The 24,696-nt window shown below is 46.2% G+C and overlaps 1 protein-coding gene across 2 annotated transcripts; it reads left to right on the top strand.

The window, feature by feature from the left end:
* The first annotated feature begins 5,282 nt into the window (after window positions 1–5,282).
* ETHE1 (ETHE1 persulfide dioxygenase) lies at window positions 5,283–23,541 on the top strand. 2 transcript variants are annotated; one of them, XM_027978406.2, is made up of 7 exons: window positions 5,283–5,402; window positions 5,824–5,968; window positions 6,134–6,282; window positions 21,237–21,366; window positions 22,544–22,633; window positions 23,018–23,134; window positions 23,340–23,541. In XM_027978406.2, exons 1-7 carry the CDS (start codon window positions 5,322–5,324, stop codon window positions 23,390–23,392), a joined length of 765 nt encoding a protein of 254 aa, XP_027834207.1. In that variant the 5' UTR covers window positions 5,283–5,321; the 3' UTR covers window positions 23,393–23,541. The 2 variants fall into 2 exon arrangements, with proteins under 2 accessions (XP_027834207.1, XP_060254093.1); XM_060398110.1 differs by lacking the exons at window positions 5,283–5,402; window positions 6,134–6,282 and having other exon boundaries at window positions 5,815–5,968.
* The last annotated feature ends 1,155 nt before the right edge of the window (window positions 23,542–24,696 follow it).

The raw sequence follows: 24,696 nt of genomic DNA, 5'->3' as shown, positions 1-24,696 counted from the left end.
CTGACAGCAATTTTCTCAAGAGGAGGCGCTACTATGATAAAAATGATGCACAATGGGACTTCCCTGGTCTAGTAGTCTAGTGATTAAAAATCTGCCTGCCAATCCAGAGGGCATGGTGTCCATCCCTGGTCCGGGAAGAGCTCACATCTTTCTTCGTTGCGGTGAGACAGCTAAGGCCATGTGCCGCAACTAGTAAGCAGGCCCGCTAGAGCCTGTGCACTGGCAACTAGAAAGTAGCCTCCACTGGCTGCAACTACAGAAAGCCCGTGCACAGGAACGAGGACCTCATGCACCCCAAGGAAGATACAGCACAGCCAAAAATAAAAATAATTTCTTTTTAAGAAATGAGGCACTGGGACTTCCCTGGTGATCCCGTGGCTTAAACACCATGCTCCCAATGCAGGAGGCTCAGGATCAAACCCCGGTCAGGGAACTAGGTCCGACATGCTACAGCTGAGTCTGCATGCCACAGCTGAAGATCCTGTATATGGCAACTAAGACCCAGAGCAGCCGAAAAAAAACAAGAGGCACTAAGACTGATTCAGAGCAGAAAGAAGCAGGGCCAGGATTTGAACCCTTGCAGCCTAACCCTGGAATTCATGTCATTTACCTTCTTGCTTTGCTGCCTCTGTGACTGGGGCAGAGGGCATGATAATGGAAAAGTGATCTGATTGGAGAGGTTAATTCAACAGGGCTTAGTCATGAATGGAGAGGTAGTAGTAAAAGGGGGAAGGAGTCAAGGATGATGAAATAAGCAGAGCCGCCTCCCTGGGAGGAAAACGCCTAGAAATTGTTCTGAGCCAGGTGATCTGCCAAACTTTTTGCAAGCATGCACTCATTTGATTTTTTTCTAAATGGAAATACAGCTGCTGACAATAGTATATAAATCACGAGTGTATAGTCTAGTGATTCAGTTTATTGAATATAAAGGTAATATTCCATTTAGAGTTATTATGAAATATTGGCTATATTCCCCATTTGCATTGTATATCCTTGTGGCCTATTTTACACCTACTAGTTTATACCTCTTAATCCTCTACCCATGTAATGCCCCTCCCCACTGGTAACCACTAGTTTGTACTTATCTGTGAGTCTGCTGCTGCTGCTTTTGTTTCCTGTTACATTCAGTAGCTTGTTGTATTTTTTAGATTCCACATATAAGTGATATCATTGCAGTATTTGCCTTTTTCTGTCTGATTGATTTCACTTGGCAGAATGCCCTTCAAGTCAATCCATGTTGCTGCCAACAGCAAAATTTTGTTCTTTTTCTTATGGCTGAATCGTATTCCATTGTATATATACATCACATCTTCCTTAGCCATTCCTCTGTGGCTGTTCACTTACGTGGCATCCATATCTTGGCAATTGTAAATAATGCTGCTGTGAACATTGGGAGGCTTGTTATCGTTCCTTAGATCTTCACAGTGAGGGAGGAACTATTTTCAGCCACAATTTACAGATGAGAAAACAGAAACCCAGAAGAGGTTAAGTTTTGAGCCTGAGTCACACAGTTGGGAAGAATGATGGTAGTTTCTAACTCTTAGGATGCCTCACAGCTAACTCTACAAATCCCCCAGAGGGCGTGCATGCCTTCTAGGGACAGGTAGAGATCCTGCCAGAACAGTTAGGAATGGACCCTAGGGCTGAGGAGGTTTTATTTGGGGGATCCTCACAGTCAAGTGCCTGAGAGTCCCTGCTTTCCTGGCCTCTCTCCCCTGAGCTCCTGGCCATCCCTGTACCTCTCCTTGTTTTAGGCCTGATGTCTGCTCCTCTTTCTCCACCAACCAGACTGAGGACTCTCCTCTGAATCTCCAACTTCACCCAGCTTGAGCCAAACATTCAGGACACCTCAGTGTGAGGATAACTGAACCGAGTTCTCTCCTTGAGTCTGAGCCTGTCTTTCTGTCTCTCCCTTCTCTGGGTGTTTCTCTGTTCTGACAGGCTCTCCTTCCTGTACCTCTCTCCCAGCTCTAATGTTCCCTGCTCCCCACATCTCTTCCCATCTCCACAGTCTTCTAGCATCTCCAAGTATATCTTTTTTTGTGTTTTGGCTGTGCTATGTTGCATTCATGATCTTATTCCCTGAGAGAAAGTGAAAGTCGCTCAGTTGTGTCTGACTCTTTGCAACCTCATGGACTATACAGTCCATGGAATTCTCCCGGCCAGAATACTGGAGTGGGTAGCCTTTTCTTTCTCCAGGGGATCTTCCCAACCCAGGAATCAAACTGGGGTCTCCTGCATTGCAGGCAGATTCTTTACCAACTGAGCCTGACCAGGGATCAAACCTGTGCAGTGAAAGCACAGAGTCTTAACCCCTGGACAGCCAGTAAAGTCCTTCCGGGTATATCTTTGTGACCATAGTCCTTTTGACTCACACCCCATTTCAACTCTATGCCTCTCCATGTATCTCTGAAACTCTCCAGATCTCTCTCTCTATCTCTCAGTATCACTGAGTCTCTGCATCTTCCTTGTCTCTGAGTCTCTCCCCTCATAAAGTCCATCAGAAACACACTAGGAGTCTGGCAAAGCTGGCTAAGGGGAGAGGACCAAAGACGGAGCACTGGCTGTCTCCCCAAACATAGGGAGAATTACAGTCATCCCTCAGCATCCACAGGCTTTCCCAGTGGCTCAGCAGTAAAGAACCCACCTGCAATCCTGGAGACACAGAAGATGCTGGTTCGATCCCTGGGTCGGGAAGTTCCCCTGGAGAAGGGCATGGCAGCCCACTCCAGTATTCTTGCCTAGAGAATCCCACTGATAGAGGAACCTGGTGGGCTACAGTCCACGGGCTCATGAAGCGTAGGACAGGACTGAAACTACTGAGCGTGAACATGAGTTCAGTATCCACGGGATGGGGTGGGAGTGGTTAGTTCAGGACCCCTCTTGGCTACAGAATGGGGAATGCTAATGTATCTCATATAAAATGATGTGATACAGTTGACCTCTGAATCTCTGACCCTCTAGGTGAGGGTGGGGTGCCCTATTCTCGCTATTTATATGATTCCAAAGAGTAAACTTTCAGGCTGCCCATGACTAGACGTGTTTCAACTCTAGGTCCTTGGTGTAAATTAACAAAAGCCATTTTTAGAGGTTCACATTCCAAAAGAAGCCAAATGATTCCAAACCCGATTTTGCAAGGCATCATGGAAAATTATGTATTTATTTGGGGCTTTCCAGGTGGCACTAATGGTAAAGAACCTGCCTGCCAATGCGGGAGACTAAGAGATGAAGATTTGATCCCTGGGTGGGGAAGACCCCCTGCAGGAGGAAATGGCAACCCACTCCAGTATTCTTGCCTGGAGAATCCCATGGACAGAGGAGCCAGTCCATAGTGTTGCAAAGAGTCAGACATGACTGAAGAAACTTAGCAAGCATTTATTTATTTATTTAGCTGCACCTAATGGCTTGTGGGATCTTAGACCTGTCAATAGTGAAAGTGCCAAGTCTTAACCGCTGAACACCCAGGGAATTCTGGGAAATTATTTTTTTTTAATGATTTTTTTTCCTGGGAAGAGATAAACATTCCTGATAAAATACTTAAGCGAATTTAAAATAAACTTTAATTGGATAATATGTTGTTCTAGAACCAGGCACCCATCCAACAGCCCCTCAAGACACTAATGACATTGCACCAAACTTTTTTCTTTTTCTAAAAATGAGTGTCCAACTGCCTGGGTTTCCTATAAAGTGGCCCCAGAGCTATGAGTGTATTGGGGTCTCTTATTGGATTTCTACTTCTCCAGAGAAAGAAGTCTGTGCTTCTCCCAATGTACCTCCCTTGACCTTTGAGTATCTTCCTGTGTTTTGTTTTTCTGATTTTTTAAAAAATTTATTTTTTATTTTATATCAGAGTAGAGTTGATTTACAATGTTGTGTTAGTTTCAGGCGTACAGCAAAGTGATTCATTTACACGTATACACACATCCGTTCTTTTCAGATTCTTCTCGTATGCAGCTTATTACAGAAGGCTGAGTAGAGTTCCCTGTGCTATACAGTAGGACCTTGTTGTTTCTCTATTTTATATGTAGCAGTGTGTGTATGTTAATCCCTAATTTATCCCTCCCCTCAACCTGTCCCCTTTGGTAAGCATACATTTGTTTTCAAAGTCTGTGACTCTGTTTCTGTTTTGTAAATAAGTTCATTTGTATCATTTTTTAAGATTCCACATACAAGTGATAGCACATGCTATTCATCTTTCTCTCTGACTTACTTCAGGTAGTGGGATGATCTCTAGGTCTATTCATGGTGCATTATTTCATTTTTAATGGTTGAGTAATATTCCCTTTTATTTATGTACCACACTTTCTTTATCCATTCCCCCAGCTGATGGACATTTAGATTACTTCCTGTTTTGGCTGTGGTACAGAGTGCTGCAGGGTATGTTGGAGAGCATGCTTCTTTTCAAATTGTGCTTTTCTCTGGATATGTGCCCCTGGAGGGGGAATGCTGGATCATATGGTAGTTCTATTTTTACTTATTTATTTTTTTGAAGTGAAGAAGTGAAGTGAAGTCGCTCAGTCGTGTCCCATTCTTTGTGACCCCATGAACTGTACCGTACCAGGCTCCTCCGTCCACGGGATTTTCCAGGCAAGAGTACTGGAGTGGGTTACCATTTCCTTCTCCAGGGGATCTTCCCCACCTAGGGATCGAATCCAGGTCTTCCACATTGTAGGCAGACGCTTTTTTTCTTTTAAGGAACCTTTATACTGTTCTCCCGAAGGCAATGGCACCCCACTCCAGTACTCTTGCCTGGAAGATCCCATGGACGGAGGAGCCTGGTGGGCTGCAGTCCCTGGGGTCGCTGGGAGTCGGACACGACTGAGCGACTTCACTTTCACTTTTCACTTTCATGCATTGGAGAAGGCAATGGCAACCCACTCCAGTGGTCTTGCCTGGAGAATCCCGGGGACGGGGGAGCCTGGTGGGCTGCCGTCTGTGAGGTCGCACAGAGGCGGACACGACTGAAGCGACTTAGCAGCATACTGTTCTCCACATAGCGGTTGTAACTCTTCCAACAGTGTAGGAGGGTTCCCTTTTCTCCCCACCTTCTCTATCATTTATTGTTCATAGACTTTTGATGATGGCCATTCAGGCCGGTGTGAGGTGACTGTTCTTTGTTTCTCCGGGTCTTGCTGTCTCCTCTCTTCAGTCTTTCCAAACTCGCCAGCCTCGCTCTGCTCAGCCCCGCCCTCGGTCCGGGCAGTCGCGGCTCCTTTAAGGCGGGCCCCGCCCCCGCCCTGCCCCTCCGGGGTCAGCCAGCGGAGCAGCGGGCTTCCGCGGGCATTCGTCCTCCGCTCCGTCCCTACTCTGCCTTGGGCACCATGGCGGGGTCTGCACTGAAGGTCGCCGGCCGACGGCTCAGTCAACACACAGGGTCTGGAGCCGCCGTTCTCCTACGGCAGGTTCGCTGTGGCTGGACCCGGGAGCAAGATTACTGGGTCCTGAGCGGGTGCAAGGGCGGAACTCCTGGGTCCTTTAAATCCGGAGAGATACCCTGGCCCCAATCCTAGATCTTGGAGGAAGTGGTGTGGGGCTAGACTCTTGAGTCCTTTAAAGGTGGTGGTGGGGGGAGGTGAGGGTGGGGTGGTTCTGGAATCCCCCGGGCTTGGGGCCGGCAACCTGCCTCTATTTCAGAATGGGTGATGGGGACCCAAATTTGGCGACGGATGGATGTTGGAATTCTTTGGTTTAGACAGTAAAACGGGTCTGGAGTTTCTGGGCCGAGATCTTAGGAAGACACTCGAGTTGAGGCCCGGACTCCTGGGCCCGCAATGAGTGGAAGTCCGATTCTGCGCTCTTAGCTGTACCCGCCCCGCTTCCCAGATGTTTGAGCCCAAGAGCTGCACCTATACTTATCTTCTGGGGGACCGAGAGTCCCGAGAGGCGGTTCTGATCGACCCGGTTCTGGAGACAGCGCAACGAGATGCCCAGTTGGTCAAGGAGCTGGGGCTGCGGCTGCTGTATGCGGGTCAGTGCGGAGCTCCTGGGGTCTGAGGGCGCGGGGCCGCAGCTTGGAGCGGGAAGCCGGAGACCCGGACTCCTGGGTCTCAGGGCGGGCGGGGGCGGGCGCTGGGGGCTGGAATCCCGGGTCCTGTCTGTGCCCTCCCGGACCTGGCCCTCCTCTCTCTCCCAGTGAATACCCACTGCCATGCGGACCACATTACCGGCTCCGGGCTGCTCCGGTCCCTACTTCCCGGCTGCCAGTCTGTCATCTCCCGCCTTAGCGGGGCCCAGGCTGACTGGCACATTGAGGATGGAGACTCCATCCAGTTCGGGCGCTTCGTGAGTTGGATGCTGGGCCTAAGAGGGAGGTGGCCTGGACTTCCTGTGCTAAAGGGAAGTGGGGATGGAGGCCTGGGCTTCTGAGACCTGGGGTAGGAGGGGCGGCCAGGCCTGAGTTCCTATCTGTCTCTTGGAGGAGTTTCTGTCTCTGGGAGGAGGGCACCATAAATCCAGGTGGAAAAGTGGGCCAAGAGTCTCTGGCAGGTGTGTCTCTGACCAAACCCCTTAAGTCAACAACACTTAAGAGTTTTCTGTAACCTTGTGGCAACTCCTTTGCCGTTGGGTTAGGTTTTGACTGGGAGCTGGAATTCCAAGGTCATAGATAGAAGAAGGTGCATCCAGTAGCCCCAGAGCAAGGACTAACTAGGGTGAGGCAAGTGAGGTGCCCCGGGCGCAACACTTAAGGAGGCGCTCATTCTCACGTCTATGAAACAACAGGGCTGGCACCTTCGAGTGGGTGCCTCCTTAAATATTGAGCCCCTTTAGGAGCCTGCTTGCCTCACCCTAACTCCAGCCCCACTATTGCCTCACACAGCAATGGTCTGAAGGTTCCTACCTCCTTTTTCTTGCAACCAGCAATATCAGCAGGGTTCCGGCCAGAATTTTAACCCAGGGCAATATGATGGGTGAGGAGGGTGCTAGGGGGAGTTGCCCTCAGGGGGAAGGGGAAACAGCTGGCAGAACTCATTTCTGATCAGAGTTTCGAAACACTGAAGAGAGTTTGGCTGGCTTTGTAGACAGAATGTTAGATGACAGGGTGAGGACTTTGCCTCCAGGTTTTGCTAAACGAAATCAGTTTATCTGAGTCAGAAGATTTTGTGGACACGAGGTCTGTGTGTGAGATCGGAAGGTTTATCATTACTTTTTAAATTTAATTTTTATTTTATATTGGCGTTTAGTTGATTTACAATGTTGTGTTTCAGGTGTACAGCAAAGTGACTCAGTGACCCATTCTTTCCAGAGTCTTTTCCCATCTCGAGTTATGACAAAATATTGAGTAGGGTTCCCTCTGCTATGCAGTAGGTCTTTGTTGGTTATCTATTTTCTGTATCAGTTCAGTCGTTCAGTCGTGTCCGACTCTTTGCGACCCCATGAATCGCCCCACGCCAGGCCTCCCTGTATAGTGGTGTGTATATGTTAATCCCAGACTCCTAATTTGGGATCAGAGGGTTTAGCTCCACTGGTCACAGCTTCTTTATTTCAAGTCTTTTCCTGGAAGGAAGTAAAAAGAAAATGCATTGGACATTTATGTACACTGTGTTTAATAGGCAGGTTCTAACAAGCATTAGAGGTGTTAGAAACAGTTGGAGTTATGTGTCAAGGTCAGCCCTTTGTTATATTGGATGAGTGATGTTTTCAGTTAATCAGTGTGGGAGGCTTTAGCTATGGAAGGTTGTTTTAGTGCTTTTCTTTTTTTGGTTATGTGGAGCAGCTTGCAGGATCTTAGTTCCCTGATCAGGGATTAAACTGGGGCCACGGCACTGGGCTTGCCTTGTGGCTCAGCTGGTAAAGAATCCACCAGCAATGTGGGAGACCTGGGTTTCCATCCCTTGGTTGGGAAGATTCCCTGGAGAAGGGAAAGGCTACCCACCTGCTCCAGTATTCTGACCTGGAGAATTCCATGGACTGTGTAGTCCCATGGGGTCACAGAGAATCGGACACGACTGAGTCAGTTTCACTTTCACTTTTCACAGCAGTGGAAGCATGGAGTCCAGTCCACTGGGCCACCAGGGAACTCTCAGTGCTTGGTTTTTTTAAACAGCTTTATTGATATAGTTCACATACCATCCAGTTCACGCATTTAAAATACATATTCAGTGACTTAGTATATTCGGAGTTGCACATCCTTCACCACAATTCATTTTAGAATATTTTCCTCACTCCAGAAAGAAGATTCTGCACCCCTTAGCTGTCACCCCAGTGTGCCCTTCTTTCACTCCCACGGCTATAGGCAACCGCTAATCTCCTTTCAGTCTCTATAGATTTGCTTATTCTGGATATTCCATAGAAATGGTATCATCTAATATGTGGTCTTTGTGACTGTAACACTTGCCATAATTTGTCAGGGTTCATCCGTGTTGTAACATGTATCCAATGTTTCATTTCTTTTTATTACTGAATAGTATTCCATTGTATGGATATATCACATTTTATTTATTCATCAGTCGATGGGCAGTTAAATTGTTGCCACTTTGAGGGTATTATGAATAATGCTGCTATGAATATTCATGAATAAGTTTTGTGTGGGTGTGTGTTTTCATCTCTCTTGGGTGTATACATGGGATGGAATTGCTGGATCATATGCTAACTTTGTTTAACAGTTTGAGGAATTGTTATCAGAAACTGTTACCCAGGGTTTCCCTGGTGGTCCACTGGCTAAGACTCTGCATTACCAATGCAGACGGCACAGGTTCGATCCCTAGTCAGGGACCTAAATCCCACATGCCATAACTAAGAGTTCACATGCCTCAACCAAGATCCAGTGCAGCCAAAAAAAAAAAAAAACTGTTACCCAAAGTGTCTATACAATTTTATTTTTTTCAAATTGATCTTTAAAAAAAAAATGTGTGTGTGTGTTAGTCTCGCAGTCATGTCCAACTCTTTGCGACCCCATGGACTGAGTAGCCCACCTGGCTCCATGGAATTCTTCAGGCAAGAGTACTGGAGTGGGTTGCCGTTCCCTTCTCCAGGGGATCTTCCCAACCCACAGCCTGAACCTGGGTCGCCTGCGTTTCAGGCAGGTTCTTTGCCATCTGGGCCACCAGGGAAGCCCTTAAATAAACATTTTTAAAAATATTTGTTTATTTGGCTGTGTTGGGTCTTAGTTGAGGCATGTGGGGTCTTTCATTATGGCCACAGGCTTCTCTCTAGGTGTGGCTGTGCGTGCTCTGGAGCTCACAGGCTCACTAGCGGTGGTGCACGAGCGTAGCTGCCCAGAGGCATATGGGAGCTTAGTTCCCTGACCAGGGATCAAACCCACGTGCTCTGCATCAGCAGGCAGATTCTTAACCACTGGACCACCGGGGAGGTCCTGGCTGTACCATCTTATGTTCCCATCACCTGTGTGAAGGTTGCAGTTCCTCGACATCCTCAGCAACACTTTTTATTATCTGTCTTTATGATTATTCAGCATTTTTGTTTGTTTTTCATCTGAGTTCTTTATAAACCTTTGGAGATGGGCACTTTTCTTCCCCTCTCACTTCCCTCCCCTCCACTTTAAAAAGTTTCATTGTAACATGCATATTATAATAACAAGGGCTCATATTATACACGTGCAGCCTGGTAATTTTTTACGTATGTCTATCCTGGAGTATCCACCGCCCAGATCCAAATCAAGCCCACTGGTCCAAAAGTCTTCCGCGTCCCCCTTCCTGGCCATTGACAGTCACACGAAGGGACCGTTCTGACTTATTTAATCCGACTGGTTCTGTCTGTGCTGGACTTGATAAACAGGGATCCGTGTGTGCTCTTTGTGTCTGCTTCCTTCACTCTGCATATGCTTCTGTATAATTGTAGTTCTTCCCTTTTGTGTTGTATAGCAGTAGCCGGCACGCTGTTTCTGCCCAAGACCAGATAGTGAATCTTTTTGGTTTTGCAGGCCACATGATCCCTGTTGTAACTACTTAATTCTCCTGCTGCCGTGAAAGCAGTCGCAGACAGTGCAGGCGTGAATGAGCACAGCTGGGCTCCACGAAAACCTTATTTATGGCCCCTGAAAATTGGATTTCAATAATTTCCAAGTGTCATGAAATGCCATTCTTATTTTGATTTTTTTTTTCCCAACCATCAAAAAGAAAAACCATTCTTAGTTCCCAGGGCTTATAAAAGCAAGTGGCAGGCCAAATGTGGCGCATAGTTTGCCAGCCCCTGCTGTAGAGCATTTTATCATGTGAATTGATGACAGTTTATATATCCTTTGGATGGTTGATTTCAGTTTTGGCCTATTATGTATAACACTGCTTTGAAGATTCTTGAACATCACCCTCAATGGTAATGGTGGGCATTACCCTCAATTCCAGGGAGTGGACTTGCTGGGTCTTAGAACTGACACACATTTAACTTTAGTAGAAACCACCAGTTTTTTTGAACTGGCTGTAGATTTTGTGTTCACAGTGGACCGCATATGGATGGTTTCATTGTAGAATGGACTTTCTGTTTTATTAAGCAATGATTGAGACGTAAACCTTCCAGCAGCTCCCATGAGGGGTGGCAGATTCCGAAAGTCAGTCTTTCCTGTTACATATATTGATGTAGCTTCCCTGATAGCTCAGTTGGTAAAGAATCCACCTGCAATGCAGGAAACCCCGGTCTGATTCCTGGGTCAGGAAGATCTGCTGGAGAAGGGGTAGGCTACCCACTCCAGTATTCTTGGGCTTCCCTGGTGGCCCAGCTGGTAAAGAATCCACCTGCAGTGTGGGAGACCTGGGTTCGATCCCTGAGTTGGGAAGATTCCCTGGAGAAGGGAAAGACTCCCCACTCCAGGATTCTGGCTTGGAGAAGCCCATGGGGTTGCAAAGAGTCAGACACGACTGAGTGACTTTCACATACTGATGCAGAGAGGGTGCTGCTCAAGATACTAATCCCCAGGTCCCACTTAAGAGATTCTGATTTAATTGTTTGAGGCAGACACCAGAAATCAGTAGACTTTAAAACCGCACAGGCGATTCTCATTTGGCCCACCTGAGGATTTCAGCGGTTCTTCCTATTTGGAATGAAATATTGTAGAACAAGTCTGCATGCTGTTCTGTGCTTCGTCGCTCAGTCGGGTCCGACTCTGCGACCTCATGGACTGTAGCCTGCCAGGCTCCTCTGTCCATGGGATTCTCCAGGTAAGAATACTTCAGTGGGTTGCCATGCCTTCCTCCAGGGGAACTTCTCAACCTAGAGATCAAACCCAGGTCTCCCACACAGCAGGTGGATTCTCTACCTTCTGAGCCATCAGGGAAGCCCAAGAATACTGGAGTGGGTATTCTCCAGGGGATCTTCCCAACCCAGGAATCGAACTGGAGTCTCCTGCATTGCAGGTGGACTCTTTACCAGCTGAGCTACCAGGAAGCCCCAGAACAAGTCTAAACTCCCCACCAACATTTTTATGAAAAACTCTCAGCATACATAAAAGTTGAAAAAACATTGACAGCATATGCCTCTATCTATGCATCACTTAATCTTATTTTTTTAATTGAAGTGTAGTTGGTTTACAGTATCTTGTTAGTTTCATGTGTACAACACAGCGTCCATCTTATTTTTTGATGCTTTTTTAAGTACCTGGTCCCCCTAAGCAGAACAAATAAATTTAATTTTTTTCGCAAAAGAAAGTAAGTTTAGCTGATGAAACTTCAGAGTATTTAGCTACAATGGAAAATGACACTTTAGATCTTCAAGTTTAGCGAGTATAGAAACAGCAGTTAGTTATACCATGTCCAAGTGCATTTTAAATAATGGAGCAGAGAAATGAACTTGGGAACCAAGTGGGAAAAGGCTAGCGTTTACTTGCCACCAGGGGGCAGTGCGGGCCATGGGAACTGCCAGGTGAAGGAGCCTCGTGCTTGCGTGCATCTCTTGTGTTGAATTTCGCTGAAGGGGGCTTCCCAGGTGTGATCCTGCCTGACTTCAGAGGCTAGGTCATAACAGGCAGTTGGTGGCACAATGGTAAAGAACCTGCCTGCCGGTGCAGGAGGCATAAGAGATGTGGACTGGATCCCTGGGTGGAGAAGATCCCCTGGAGAAGGGCATGGCAACCCACTCCAGTTTTCTTGCCTGGAGAATTCCATGGACAGAGGAGCCTGGTGGCTGCAGTCCATAAGGTCGCAAAGAGTCAGACATGCCTGAAGCCGACTTAGCAGGCACATTTCTGCAGGAAATAGGCGAAAGGGCAGCTGTGGAGCTGTATTACGCCCTTGATGCATCATGAACGGGAAGAATAAATTTTTGAAAAGAATGTGGGGTTAGGCAGGTCCCACAGAATCCCTGCAGAGGATTACTCAGGTTTCAGGAACAGGCGAGGCTGGGCTAGGTCACCATGTTAGCTGCTCCCACCCACAACTTTTTATTTTTGGTGTTTCCAAAACTGTAGTAAATCAAAAGAATAGTACAGTTAATAGTCTCATATCTTTTCTCTGATGTTTACCGGTTGCTGACATTTTTTACTACGTTTGCTTTATTTCTCTCTCTTGTGTATATATTAATACTTTTTCCCTCCTTTTGTAGTCAAAACCTAAGTTGCAGACTTTTCCCCCCTAAAGACTTCTAAGATTGTTTTCCTATATCAGCAGTTCTCAAACTCAAACGTTTTGATCTGAGGATTCCTTAACCCTCTTAAAAGTTATAAAGGGCCTCCCTGGTGGCTCAGATGGTAAAAAATCTGCCTGCATTGTGAGAGATGGGGGTTTGATCCCTAGGTTTGGAAGACCCCCTGGAGAAGAGAATGGTTACACTCCAGTATTCTTGCCTGGGAAATCTCGTGGACAGAGAAGACTGGTGAGCTACAGTTCATGAAGTTTATGGAGGACCCTAAAAAGCTCTTGTTTACCTGGATTCTGTCTGTTAATATTTACTGTACTGGTTATATGTCAATCATATCTGTTTTAAAAAGAAAACATAAGTATTCTGATATGCAAAAAACATTTACTGTATCCGAAGTTGAAACTGAGACTTTTTTTAAAGCACAAGAATACACAAGCATCCAGCTGTCAGAGTTATGACATTATCACAGGTTATGTAGCTTCTGGAAAACTCCACTGAATTCTCATGGGAGTGAAAAAGGACAGAAGGCCTCTTCACACCATTATGAAAATAGTTTAATAGTTTTGATCTTGCAGACCCTCAAGGTTCCCTCTATGACACCCCCTTGAGAACCATTCTTTTAAAAAAAAATCTCTGTCATGTCTAACAACATAGATATGTTCTTAAATTCTTAAATAGTTCTGAAATCTAGCCCATGTTCAAATTTCCCCAGTTTCTCAGGAATCATTTTTATCAGTTCAGTTCAGTCGCTCAGTCATGTCCGACTCTTTGCGACCCTCTGAACTGCAGCATACCAGGCCTCCCTGTCTATCACCAACTCCTGGAGTCCACCCAGACCCACATCCATTGAGTCGGTGATGCCATCCATCCATCTTATCCTCTGTCGTCCCCTTCTTCTCCTGCCCTCAATCTTTCCTAACATCAGGGTCTTTTCAAATCAGTCAGCACTTTGCATCAGGTGGCCAAAGTATTAGAGTTTCAGCTTCAACATCAGTCCTTCCAATGAACACCCAGGACTGATCTCCTTTAGAATGGACTGGTTGGATCTCCTTGCAGTCCAAGGGACTCTCAAGAGTCTTCTCCAACACCACAGTTCAAAAGCATAATTTTTATAGCTATCCTTTTATTAAATAGGACCCAATCAAAGTTCATACATGGCATTTGGCTGGTATGTGTATTTAGTCTCTTTTAGTCTAGAACTCAGTGTGCAAAGAGTTTGAGCAAACTCTATGAGATAGTGAAGGACAGGGAAGCCTGGTGTGCTGCAGTCCATGGGGTCTCAAAGAGGTGGACACGACTAAGTGACTGAACAAGTCTAGAACAGTTTAATACCCTTCCTGCCCCATGGCATTGACTTTTAAAATAAATTGATTAATTAGTTTGGGCTGCAATGGGTCTTCCTTGCTGGGCGTGAACTTTCTCTAGTTGCAGTGAGCAAGGGCTACTGTCTAGTTGCGAAACTTGGGCTTTAGAGTGTGGGCTCAGTAATTGTGGGTCACAGGCTTAATTGGCCCTCGGTATGTGGAATCTCCCCAGAGCAGGGATCAAACCTGTATTCCCTGCATTGACAGGTGACTTCTTAACCACTGGACCCCCAGGGGAACCCCGGACACTGACTTCTGAAGCTCCCAGGGTGTTGTCTTGCAGAATAGCCCACTTTTCAGCTCCCAGGGTGTTGTCTTGCAGAATAGTCCACTTTCTGGGTGTGTCTGGTTGTTGCTTCCTGGTATCATTTAACTTGTTCTTCAACAACTTCCCTTTGCTATTAACTGAAGTTAAATGCAGATTATTTCTGTATTGGATGATGTGAAGTGAAGTGAAAGTCGCTCAGTTGTGTTGGACTCTGCGACCCCGTGGACTATACAGTTCAGGGAATTCTCCAGGCCAGAATACTGAAGTGGGTAGCCTTTCCCTTCTCCAGGGTGTCTTCCCAACCCAGGGATCGAACCCGGGTCTCCCACATTGCAGGTGGATTCTTCACCAGCTGAGCCACTAGGGAGGTCCTACTGGATGGCAATAATAATGAATAACTTAATAATAGTTAATAAAGATTGAGTGTGTGTTTCTCACTTAGCATTGTGCTAAGCTCTGGAAGTACATTCTCAGTGGGTAGCTCACAAGACTTTGGGAATCATATATTCCACTTCCTGGAAGCAGGTGTTGGGGGAGAAGGCAATGGCATCCCACCCCAGTACTCTTGCCTGGAAAATCCCATGGACGGAGGAGCCTGGTGGGCTGCAGTCCCTGGGGTCGCTGGGAGTCGGACACGACTGAGCGACTTCACTTTCACTTTTCACTTTCATGTATTGGAGAAGGAAATGGCAACCCACTCCAGTGTTCTTGCCTGGAGAATCCCAGGGACGGGGGAGCCTGGTGAGCTGCCATCTATTGGGTTGCACAGAGTCGGACATGACTGAAGCGGCTTAGCAGCAGCAGCAGCAGCTCTGTTTATGGAGAACACCCACTGCATCATCAACTTGATTATTCATGCTTCAGGCAGTAGTCTGTCTACTGTCAAGCCTTCTTCTTTTTTGAAAAGTTGACTTATTTTTGGCTGTGCTGGGTCTTCATTGCCGCATGGGCTGTCCTCTAGTTTCAGTGCTCGGCTTCCCATCGCAGCGGCTTCTCTTGTTTGTAGAGCAGGGGCTCTAGACGCGAGGGTTTCAGTGGTCACTGCACATGGGCTCAGTGGTTGCGACTCCCAGGCTCTGAGCGACTCATAGGCTCAGTAGTTGTGGCCCAAGGGCTCCATGGCCTGTGGGATCTTCCTGGATGAGGATTCGGACTCATGTCTCCCGCCAGTGCAGGAGGCCACCAGGGAAGCCCTTCTCTCTGTCTTTTTTTTTTAAATTAGAAGCTACAAATATACATTTTTGAGAAACCCTCCGAAAGATAAGGGTCAACAGCAAATTCAGACTTTTAACAACTACTGAGCAGTCCAGACGAAGCGTTACTATGGCTGAACCTGGTTCTTGACCCTCCACTGTGTCTTCTCTGACAAATAAATCTCACTAAACCTTCCTAACCACGTAGTAGGGATTCCCTGATGGCTCAGGGGTAAAGAAGCCACCTGCAATGCAGGAGATCCAAGTTAGGTCCCTGAGTCAGGAAGATCCCCTAGGAGAAGAAAATGGCAACCCACTTCAGTATTCTTGCCTGGGAAATCCCATGGACAGAGGAGCCTGGTGGGGGCTACAGTCCATGGGGCGGCAAAGAGACAGATACAACTTGGTGACTAAACAACAACATCCCTGTAGTGAGATCAGAAGTATTTTCCCATTTTACAGAGAAGGGAGTGCAGAGAGGAAAAGCGACTTGCCCAAAAGTTATCCTGAGAAAGTTGGCCGAGCCAGGATTTGAACCCAGGAGGCTTGGTGGTTTTGCTAGATCAGTATTTTAGAATTTTAAAACATTATTATTATAATACTGAAATTTATTGTATGCCAGGCATTTTTATTTTTTGGCTGTGCCACTTGGCTTGTAGGATCTTAGTTCCCTGACCAGGGGTCAAACCCCGGCCCTTGGCAGTGAGGGCGTGGGGTCCTATCCACAGGACTGTCAGGGAATTTCCTGAGCATTTTTAAAATGCTTTACAAAAAAAATAAATAAATAAAATAAAATGCTTTGCACACGTGAAATAATTTAATCTTTATAATAGCCCTATGAAGTGGGGACAATTATTATCCGCATTTTACAAATGAGCAGAGAAGCCCAGAGAGGTGAAGTAGCTTGCCCAAGGTCACACAGCTGGTAAAAGCAGAGCCAGATTTACAGCCCATGTCATAGGGCTCCAGGGACTGCTCTTAACCACTAAGCCATGCGCTTTCACTGAGAGAGAAATATTTTACATCTGGGGTCAGCACTGAAACCTCAGCTTCATGAAATAGCACTTACCTTCCTGTGCACCAGGCCCTCTGAGATTTCCCACTTATCCTCTCCCTCTCCGCGTCGCTCTTTATGTCTGCCCCACTTCTTTGTTTTGGCTCAGGGTTGTGTCTGTGAGATTCATCCATATCGTCATGTGTCGTTTGTTCATGCTCATCCTGTGCCTCAGTTTCCTCATCTGTAGAGTGGGGACAGGAATGATACTTACGGAGTAAGGATGTGTGAGGGAGGTCTGAATGAATTCCGTCCTGTCAAGTCCTTAGAAGAGAGCCTTGAAAAGGAGTCAATCAGGCCCGTGAAAAGTAGGCAGCCCAGACTGACAGGAGAAGAGGGAGTTGCAGGGGCAAAAAAGTGTGGCGAAGCCCGGTGTTTTCTGGAAATGACTCTGGGATTCAAAGTAGCTGGAGAAAGGAGGATGTCAGGACATGGGGCTGGAAACGTGAGCAGGCACCAGAGCAGGGCTGGAGAGCTGGAACTGTCCTGGGGCCCCTGGGAGCCTGGGGGAGGTTTTCTGTTTTTTTAATTGTTGGATTGAAAAAAAAATTATTTATTTTTAATTGGAGGATAATTGCTTTACAATATGGTATTCATTTCTGCCATATATCAACATGAATCAGCCATAGGAACATATGTGTCCCCTCCCTCTTGAACCCCCCTCCCCTAGGAAGGGTTTTGAGCAGGGACAAAATGGGATCTGGGTGGTAGAAAAGCCCCCTCAGGTCATGTAGGAGGTAGACCGGAGGCTGGTAGGCCAGGGAGGAGGCTGGTGGTTGGCCCAAGCAGGTGAGGCCTGGGATGGACAGGATTATGGGGGTTGATAGAGAAGGTAAATTCTAGATATTCCAGAGAAGGGAAAGATAAATACGGAGGCAATGGCAACCCACTCCAGTGTTCTTGCCTGGAGAATCCCAGGGATGGGGGAGCCTGGTGGGCCTCCATCTATGGGGTCACACAGAGTCGGACACGACTGAAGTGACTTAGCACTTAGCAGCAGACCATTAGTAAAGCCACCTGTGACACAGACTTAGTCATTAAGGGCCTGGGAGGTTTTGATCCCTGTGGCAGGCAGGATTGTGTTCAATTTATATTAAAATTTTGTGTAATTTATACACATCACATAATTAATATGCCATATACTGTTGACCCTTGAAGAACTCAGGGAGTTAGGGCCACTGACCCTCCCCACATTCAAAAATCGGGGTATATCTTGATACGGTCGGTCTTTCTATCTGTATTTTCTGCACATCCATGGATTCACTAAGCCAGGTTGGGTAGTACCGTAGTATTTACTACTGAAAAAAAAAATCCTCCTATATATGGACTTGCACAGTTCAAATCTGAGTTGTTCAAGGGTCAACCGTACACGCTCTAACTGTTGTTTAGTCACTCTGATTCTTTTGAAACCCTGTGGACCCAGCCAGGCTCCTCTGTCCACGGGCTTTCCCAGGCAAGAATACTGGAGTGGGTTGCCATTTCCTTCTCCAGGGAATCTTCCCGACCCAGGGATTGAACCCAGTTCCGCTGCATTGCAGGCAGATTCTTTACGGCTCAGCCACCAGGGAAGCCCCTATATACTCTAATTACTGGTTGTTTACAACTGATGCCCTTCTGATTGGCCAATACCCATGTTATTTGCTGTTGTTGTTCAGTTGCCAAGTCATGTCCGACTCTGTGGCCCCACGGATTGCAGCACGTCAGGCTTCCCTATCTCTCACCATCTCCCAGAGTTTACTCAAGTCCGTGTCCATTGAATCAGAGATACCATTGAGCTATCTCATCCTCTGTCACCTTCACCTCCTTCTGCCTTCAATCTTTCCCAGCATCAGGGTCTTTTCTAATGAGTCAGCTCTTTGCATCAGGTAGACAAAGTATTGAAGCTTCAGCTTCAACATCAGACCTTCCAAAGAGTATTCAGGGTTGATTTCCTTTAAGATTGACTGGTTTGATCTCCTTGCAGTCCAAGGGACTCTCAAGAGTTCTCCAACACCACAGTTCAAAAGCATCAATTCTTTATTGTTCAGCTCTCACGTCTGTACATGACTAATGGAAACACCGTAGCCTTGACCATATGGACCTTTTCCAGCAAAGTAATGTCTTTGCTTTTTAACACACTGTCGAGGTTTGTCATAGCTTTGTTATAACCAAAGTTAAATATTTTGAACATTTCTTCTGAATATCCATCCCCTTTTTTGGTTCAAAAATTTCCATGCTTTTTGTTTAAAAAATTCAGAGAGTATGGAAACATACAAAATAAAAAGTGAAATATCATCCCTCCACTACCAAAGGGCAATATTAATTTGAGGGGTCAGGGGATGTGATTTTTCCAACAAGATTTTGCAAGATTTGTGATTTCCCTTTGCACTTGTTTTGCATTGCCCATGTACCCTAGTGCGGATGAGCTAAGAAGGTGTTTGGCAGATAGTAACTGAAAAAACCATACAGTGGCTTGAACAAACAGTTTCACTTTTTCCTATAACAGGAAATTTAGAAGAAGGTAGTTATTCTCTGATTTGGCATCACGATCGTTTGTGGGGTTGATTATCTTGGCTTTTTTTCCTTCATGGTTGCAAGATAGCTGCTGCAACTCCAGCCATCACATCTTGTGTTCAGAGCCAGATGAAGCGGAAAGGGCAAGTGCCAGTCCCTTTTTATCAGGAAGGGAAAAGCTTTCCCAGAATTTCTCAGGATACTTGCTGAGATCTTATTGGCCAGAGAACTGTACCAGAGGCCACCCAAGCTGTCAGGGAGACTGGGAAAGTGCTTCTGCTGGGCACACTGATGCCCCAAACCAAACTGGAGATCTGTGAGTGGGGAAGGTTAAAACAGATATCGGCTGTGGATATAGAGTCTGCACATAGTGTCCTTTGATAATTAGCAGATGACTGCCCTGGACAAGGATGCTAACTGGTGGGAGGAGCCTCTATTAAGAGAGGAGGAGTGATATTGAGTGGAAACTAATCTCATAAGTGATTGTTAGATCACTGGGGTAATAATTGTTTTCTGACAGTTGCTTCACTGAACTGAATGTGGGAATTTAGATAATCAGGGCTCCCTGGGTGGTGTTTTTGTGCTTATGTGTCAGTTGTTCTTAACAGCAGAGCCTTACTAGTCGCTTTGAGAGCTCAGAAAATATGTGCCTTTGAGATGTTGCTAGATGCTGCTTGCAGCTGCTGCTAAGTTACTTCAGTCGTGTCCGACTCTGTGCGACCCCAGAGACGGCAGCCCACCAGGCTCCCCCGTCCCTGGGATTCTCCAGGCAAGAACACTGGAGTGGATTGCCATTTCCTTCTCCAGTGCATGAAAATGAAAAGTGAAAGTGAAGTCACTCAGTCGTGTCCGACTCTTAGCGACCCCATGGACTGCAGCCCACCAGGCTCCTCCGTCCATGGGATTTTCCAGGCAAGAGCACTGGAGTGGGGTGCCATCGCCTTCTCCGAGACGCTGCTTAGCTGCCGTCTAAAATGGCTTTTCTGAGTTGTACTCACATCCCAGAGGATGAAAGGGTTTGTCTCAAACACCCTGAGCAACTCTGACAGTTGCCAATCTGATAAATGAAAAATAAAGGTTTTAAAATTTAGATCTCTCTCTCCCTGCCCTTTTTTAAAGGGGATCAAACATCTTTTCAGATGTTTGTTCCCTCTTCCCTGAATTGCCTGTTCTTTTATTTAGCCATTTTTCTTTGGAGGTTCTTGATGTTTAGAAGCTGTTCAGATATTCTGGTTTTATAACACTTTCTTATACATGCTGCTAACATTGTCTCTGAGTTTTTTTGTTTTGTCACTCTGATTTTCCTTTTCTATAAGGAAGTTAAACTATGTGGTCCCTGTTTTTTCCTTGTGGCCTCAGGATTTCTATCTCAAGATTTTATGTATATATATATATATTATATTATAGATATAATGCATAATGTTATATAAACATTAATATAATATGTATCTATAAATATAGATCTATTCTTTTATATTTCCTTCTAGAATTTTGGTGGTTTTTTTTAGTGTTTATTTAGTTTATCCTGAATTTTGTATTTTATTTTTGATTACAAAGTGGCATGTTCACTGTAAAACAAAAAGATAATATAGGAGGAATCTAAAGAAAAAATATTTTGAGCTAATTAATACATTTTTTAAAATAGACATTGTTTAAGTTGCTTTGTAACTTGTTTTTTTTGCACGTACTGGTTATTAAACATCTTTTCATGCCATTGAATATTTGTGTATAGCACCATTAAATTTTATTTCAATGACATAATTTTAAATGTCTGTTTGGTATTTCATATTTATTAGCGTGCTTATCTTTTTCTTACTGATATGCAAGATCCTTTTGTATGTAAAGTATCCTGACTACCGTCTGGTATGTATGTGCTACAAAAATATTTTGCCAGCGTGTTGATTTCCTTTAAATTTTGTTTATGATGTTGTTGCCATTCTGAAACCTCAAATTTATTAAAATTCCAACCACCGATCTTTCCCTTCATGATTTATGCCTTTTAAGATGAATGTTCTTCTCTAACCAGAGATCATATATCAGGTTGGCTAAAAACTTCATGAATGAACTTCTTGGCCAACCTATTATTTCTTTGTATGTTTGTTGTTTTTCTAGTTTTATGATTTTATTTCCTTGTTTTAAGTTTGTAATTCATTGGGGGTTTACTCTGGAGTGATGTCTGAGTCTAGGATCTAACTTACATTTTTTTTTTTTTTAATAAAAAAAGTACACATTATCTAAATGTGACCCTGGGATGGGGTGGGAGCATCTGAGGCCAGTTTTACCACGAGTGTAAAACCATAGGCTTATTGGTGACTCTTTGTACTTTCCTTCTCTGCCAGGCCTTGGAGACTCGGGCCAGCCCTGGCCACACCCCTGGCTGTGTCACCTTCGTCTTGAATGACCACAGCATGGCCTTCACTGGAGACGCCCTGCTTATCCGAGGGTGCGGGCGGACAGACTTCCAGCAAGGTCACAGGCCCTTTTCCCTGACGCAAGATTTTAGTGTGGTTATGTGAATGCCAGGATTTTAAGTGTCCATTGTACGAATGAATGAACGAAATGTTAGATTTTTAGGGGATCAGGATTAGACTCAAGGAGTTTAGCTGCTAGGAGGTGGTTAGGTCCAGTGGTTTAATTGCTAAGGTGTGATGTTACCTTGGGCTTCCCTGGAGGCTCAGCAGTAAAGAATCTTCCTGCCAATGCAGGAGACTCAGGAGATGCTGGTTTGATCCCTGGGTCGGGAAGATCCCCTGGAGGAGGAAATTGCAATCCACTCCAATATTCTTGCCTGAAAAATCCCATAGGCAGAGGAACTTAACAGGCTACAGTCCTTGGGGTTGCAAAGAGTTGGACACCACTGAGTGACTGAGCATGCACGATGTTACATTTGGGGTTTAGCTGCTGGGGGCAATTACGTTAAGAAGTTTCACTGTGGGAAGGGTGTTTAGTTTCACGGTGTCAGGGTCCAGCTGCCCTTTGAGTATGTGTGTGAATGGGGTGGACACTAGATTGGGAGGATTCAGCCACCTTGCAGGGTGAGGCTGAATGAGAGAAAAGAGCCTTAGTGAGCTGGCTGTGGGTAGCCATGTCCCCAGGCTGCTTCTTGCTTCCTCTTTGCTTATCTTTCCATCTTGGTCTCTGTCTTTTTCTCTCTGAAGCTCCTAATCTTCCATTTATTCATCCAACACAGTCATGAGATCAAAGAAAAGATGAAAGAAAAGATGGCAGAACATTCTGAGAGGTTTGCTCCTGTCCCAATTTAGGACTCAGAGCTTCTTGCCAAAACTATGGCTCTATCCTCCTTTGCCTCATGTCTTCAATTTCTTACCTTCTAGTCCACTTTCCCTGCCCAGAATCCTTCCTTAGCACCCCCAGAGCGAGGGGACTTGGTGCTTCAGGGTCCTATCCCAACCTTCTTTACAGTCCTGCTGAATTCTTACCATTCCCCAAGTCTTTGCATGTGCTGTTCCACTTACCTAGAATTCCCTTCCCTCTCCTTCTCTACCCAAAGGGCTACTGGCAGAAAATGAGGGAGAAGGTTTAGCTACAGTGATTTTTATCCTCCTGTCTTTTTCCTGAAGGGAAGCAGTTTGGGAGCTTCTCTCAACCTGTTGTTCCACTGACCTCTGAACTTTTCCTTCCCCAGGCTGTGCTAAGACCTTGTACCACTCAGTTCATGAAAAGATCTTCACTCTTCCAGGAAACTGTCTGATCTACCCTGCTCATGATTACCACGGTGAGGGCTTCCTGGAGGAGTTGTGGGATTTACATAATTTAGCTTTTGAGGGGGAGCACTGAACTGCTGTCATACTCGTGTGGCTCTCGGACTACAAGTCCCAGGAATTCCTCTGGCCAAAAAAATCAAGTGCTGAGGTATACAGAGGGTAGATGTAGAAAATATAATGCCTGGAATTCCGGAAGGCATAGGCTTTCCTGGGACTTCCTTATAGACCTTAAGGAACTGGGAAACTACATTTCCCATAGTGCCTATTGGTTAGGGGGAAAGCAATCTGTTAGTCCTGGGCCAGAAATGTACCCTGAGGCCTCCTGGGAAATGTAGTTCTGGGAGGCCAGAAGCACTGTACAATTTGGCATTCCTCCCCACTCCCTTGGCCATTAGGGCTTACAGTGTCCACTGTGGAGGAGGAACGGACGCTGAACCCTCGGCTCACCCTCAGCTGTGAGGAGTTTGTCAAGGTCATGAACAAACTGAACCTGCCTAAACCTCAGCAGATAGGTGAGTGGCTGAGGATCTGGACTCCTGGATCTGAGGGAAGGAGCTGGGGGTCTGGACACCTGGGTCTGAGGGAGGAGGTGCTGAGGGTCTGGACTTTTCTCAAAGAAGAAGAACTATTGGGATGTCTGGGTCCCCAGTGGGGCAGAGGGGAAGACAGATGGTCTGCTTGGGCCCCTTTGTTTCACTCTTAGCTTCTTCGTTTCAGACTTTGCTGTTCCAGCTAACATGCGCTGTGGGATCCAGACACCCCCTTCCTGACCGACCCTGCCTCTCAGGCCACAGCTTACATCCGTTAAGAATGCACTAGGTGGGGTGAGGGGAGCCGTGCCATCACTGGGGCCTCTCTCCTCTTCCCCTCCCTTACTAGCCCCCTCAAGCTTCTTAAATAAAAATCTTTTTTCTCTGAATCTGACTTCTGTTTTCTGGGGGAACCAGTGAGTTTCTGGGCTGAGGTATCTGCGGTTAGTTCTGGTCCCTGGAGAGGTCAGGGAGCAAGGCAGGATAAAGGTCCTGGGAGCCTGGAAGGAGGAGATTTTTGTAACTCATAAGAGAGAAGCAAACAAATATGTGGGGCAGGGTTTCTCAGCTCCTTGGATTAGAACAGCCTTGAATTTAAACCACTTGCCCTGTGAGACCCAGAATAAAGTGCTTGAATTCTCCCAGCCTCAGTTTCTTCATCTGTAAAATGGGAATAATAGAAATAATAATGGGGTGTTGTGATGATCCAATGAGTTCATATACATGAAGTGCTTGGCACACTGCCTACACTGTAGATTTCCTATCAGTGTTAGCTATTATTGTTACTATCTTTTCGAATGATCTCTCAGGGACTTCCTGGCTTGAATGACAGTAAGCCTAATGGTAAAGACTATGGATTTTCCAGAGAACAGATATGTTGCTCACATTAACAACATGTGTAGACTCTGGGTATGCTTGCTCCCCTCAGCCTCAGTTTCCTGACTATAAAATGGAGATAGTAATTTCTCTGTAAGCTGCTGTAAAGATCAAATAATTTAATGTGTATAAAATGTTTATACTTTATATAGGCAGCTCCTGACATCCAAAAATCCTTTCTCACATAGCAGTTATTTTCCTGTTTTTGCTCAGAGAGGAAAGGGTCTGGCTGAGACCTTTAACCTCTGCCCTCCACCCATAGCAAGGTGGGGGGGCCACACTTCCCGCTGTCTCTGGGCGGGCCTCTGACTCAGCTCAGGGCACCCCCTCCTCTTGTCCAGCTCCCCAAACCGGTTGGGGCCCTTCTAAAGTGCTCATTAGAGGGGAGAGGCCCCTACCTCCATTCCCCTCTTCCTCTCAGGATTCTCAGAGTCTGGGCATTAGGGAGGCGCTTTTACACAGGTGACCAAGGCGCCTGGCCCCCCGGGGCAGGACTGGGGGCGCTGGAGGCAGAGCCGGGGGGGTCGTCATGCTGGGTTTCCCTAGGGTGGGGCCGGTGGGGCCGGTGGGGCCAGGATGGCCCGATGCCGCGGCTGCGGGCGGGGCAAGCTGGTCGCTCCCTCCTCCCTCGAGAGCTGTTGGACCTGTTGTCCCCCACTCCACTTCCG

The sequence above is a fragment of the Ovis aries genome, chromosome 14 (genome assembly GCF_016772045.2).
Source record: "Ovis aries strain OAR_USU_Benz2616 breed Rambouillet chromosome 14, ARS-UI_Ramb_v3.0, whole genome shotgun sequence".
Lineage (NCBI taxonomy): Eukaryota > Metazoa > Chordata > Mammalia > Artiodactyla > Bovidae > Ovis > Ovis aries.
Note: the sequence above shows the minus strand (reverse complement) of the source record. Positions and strands in the feature narration are given on the sequence as shown.

Excerpts from the sequence above, each read along its gene's own strand:
- ETHE1 (XM_027978406.2), top strand. The coding sequence starts at position 5,322 with ATGGCGGGGTCTGCACTGAAGGTCGCCGGCCGACGGCTCAGTCAACAC. Across the intron at positions 5,403-5,823 it reads CCGCCGTTCTCCTACGGCAG|ATGTTTGAGCCCAAGAGCTG; the intron begins GTTCGCTGTGGC and ends CCCGCTTCCCAG. Across the intron at positions 23,135-23,339 it reads GCCTAAACCTCAGCAGATAG|ACTTTGCTGTTCCAGCTAAC; the intron begins GTGAGTGGCTGA and ends TCTTCGTTTCAG.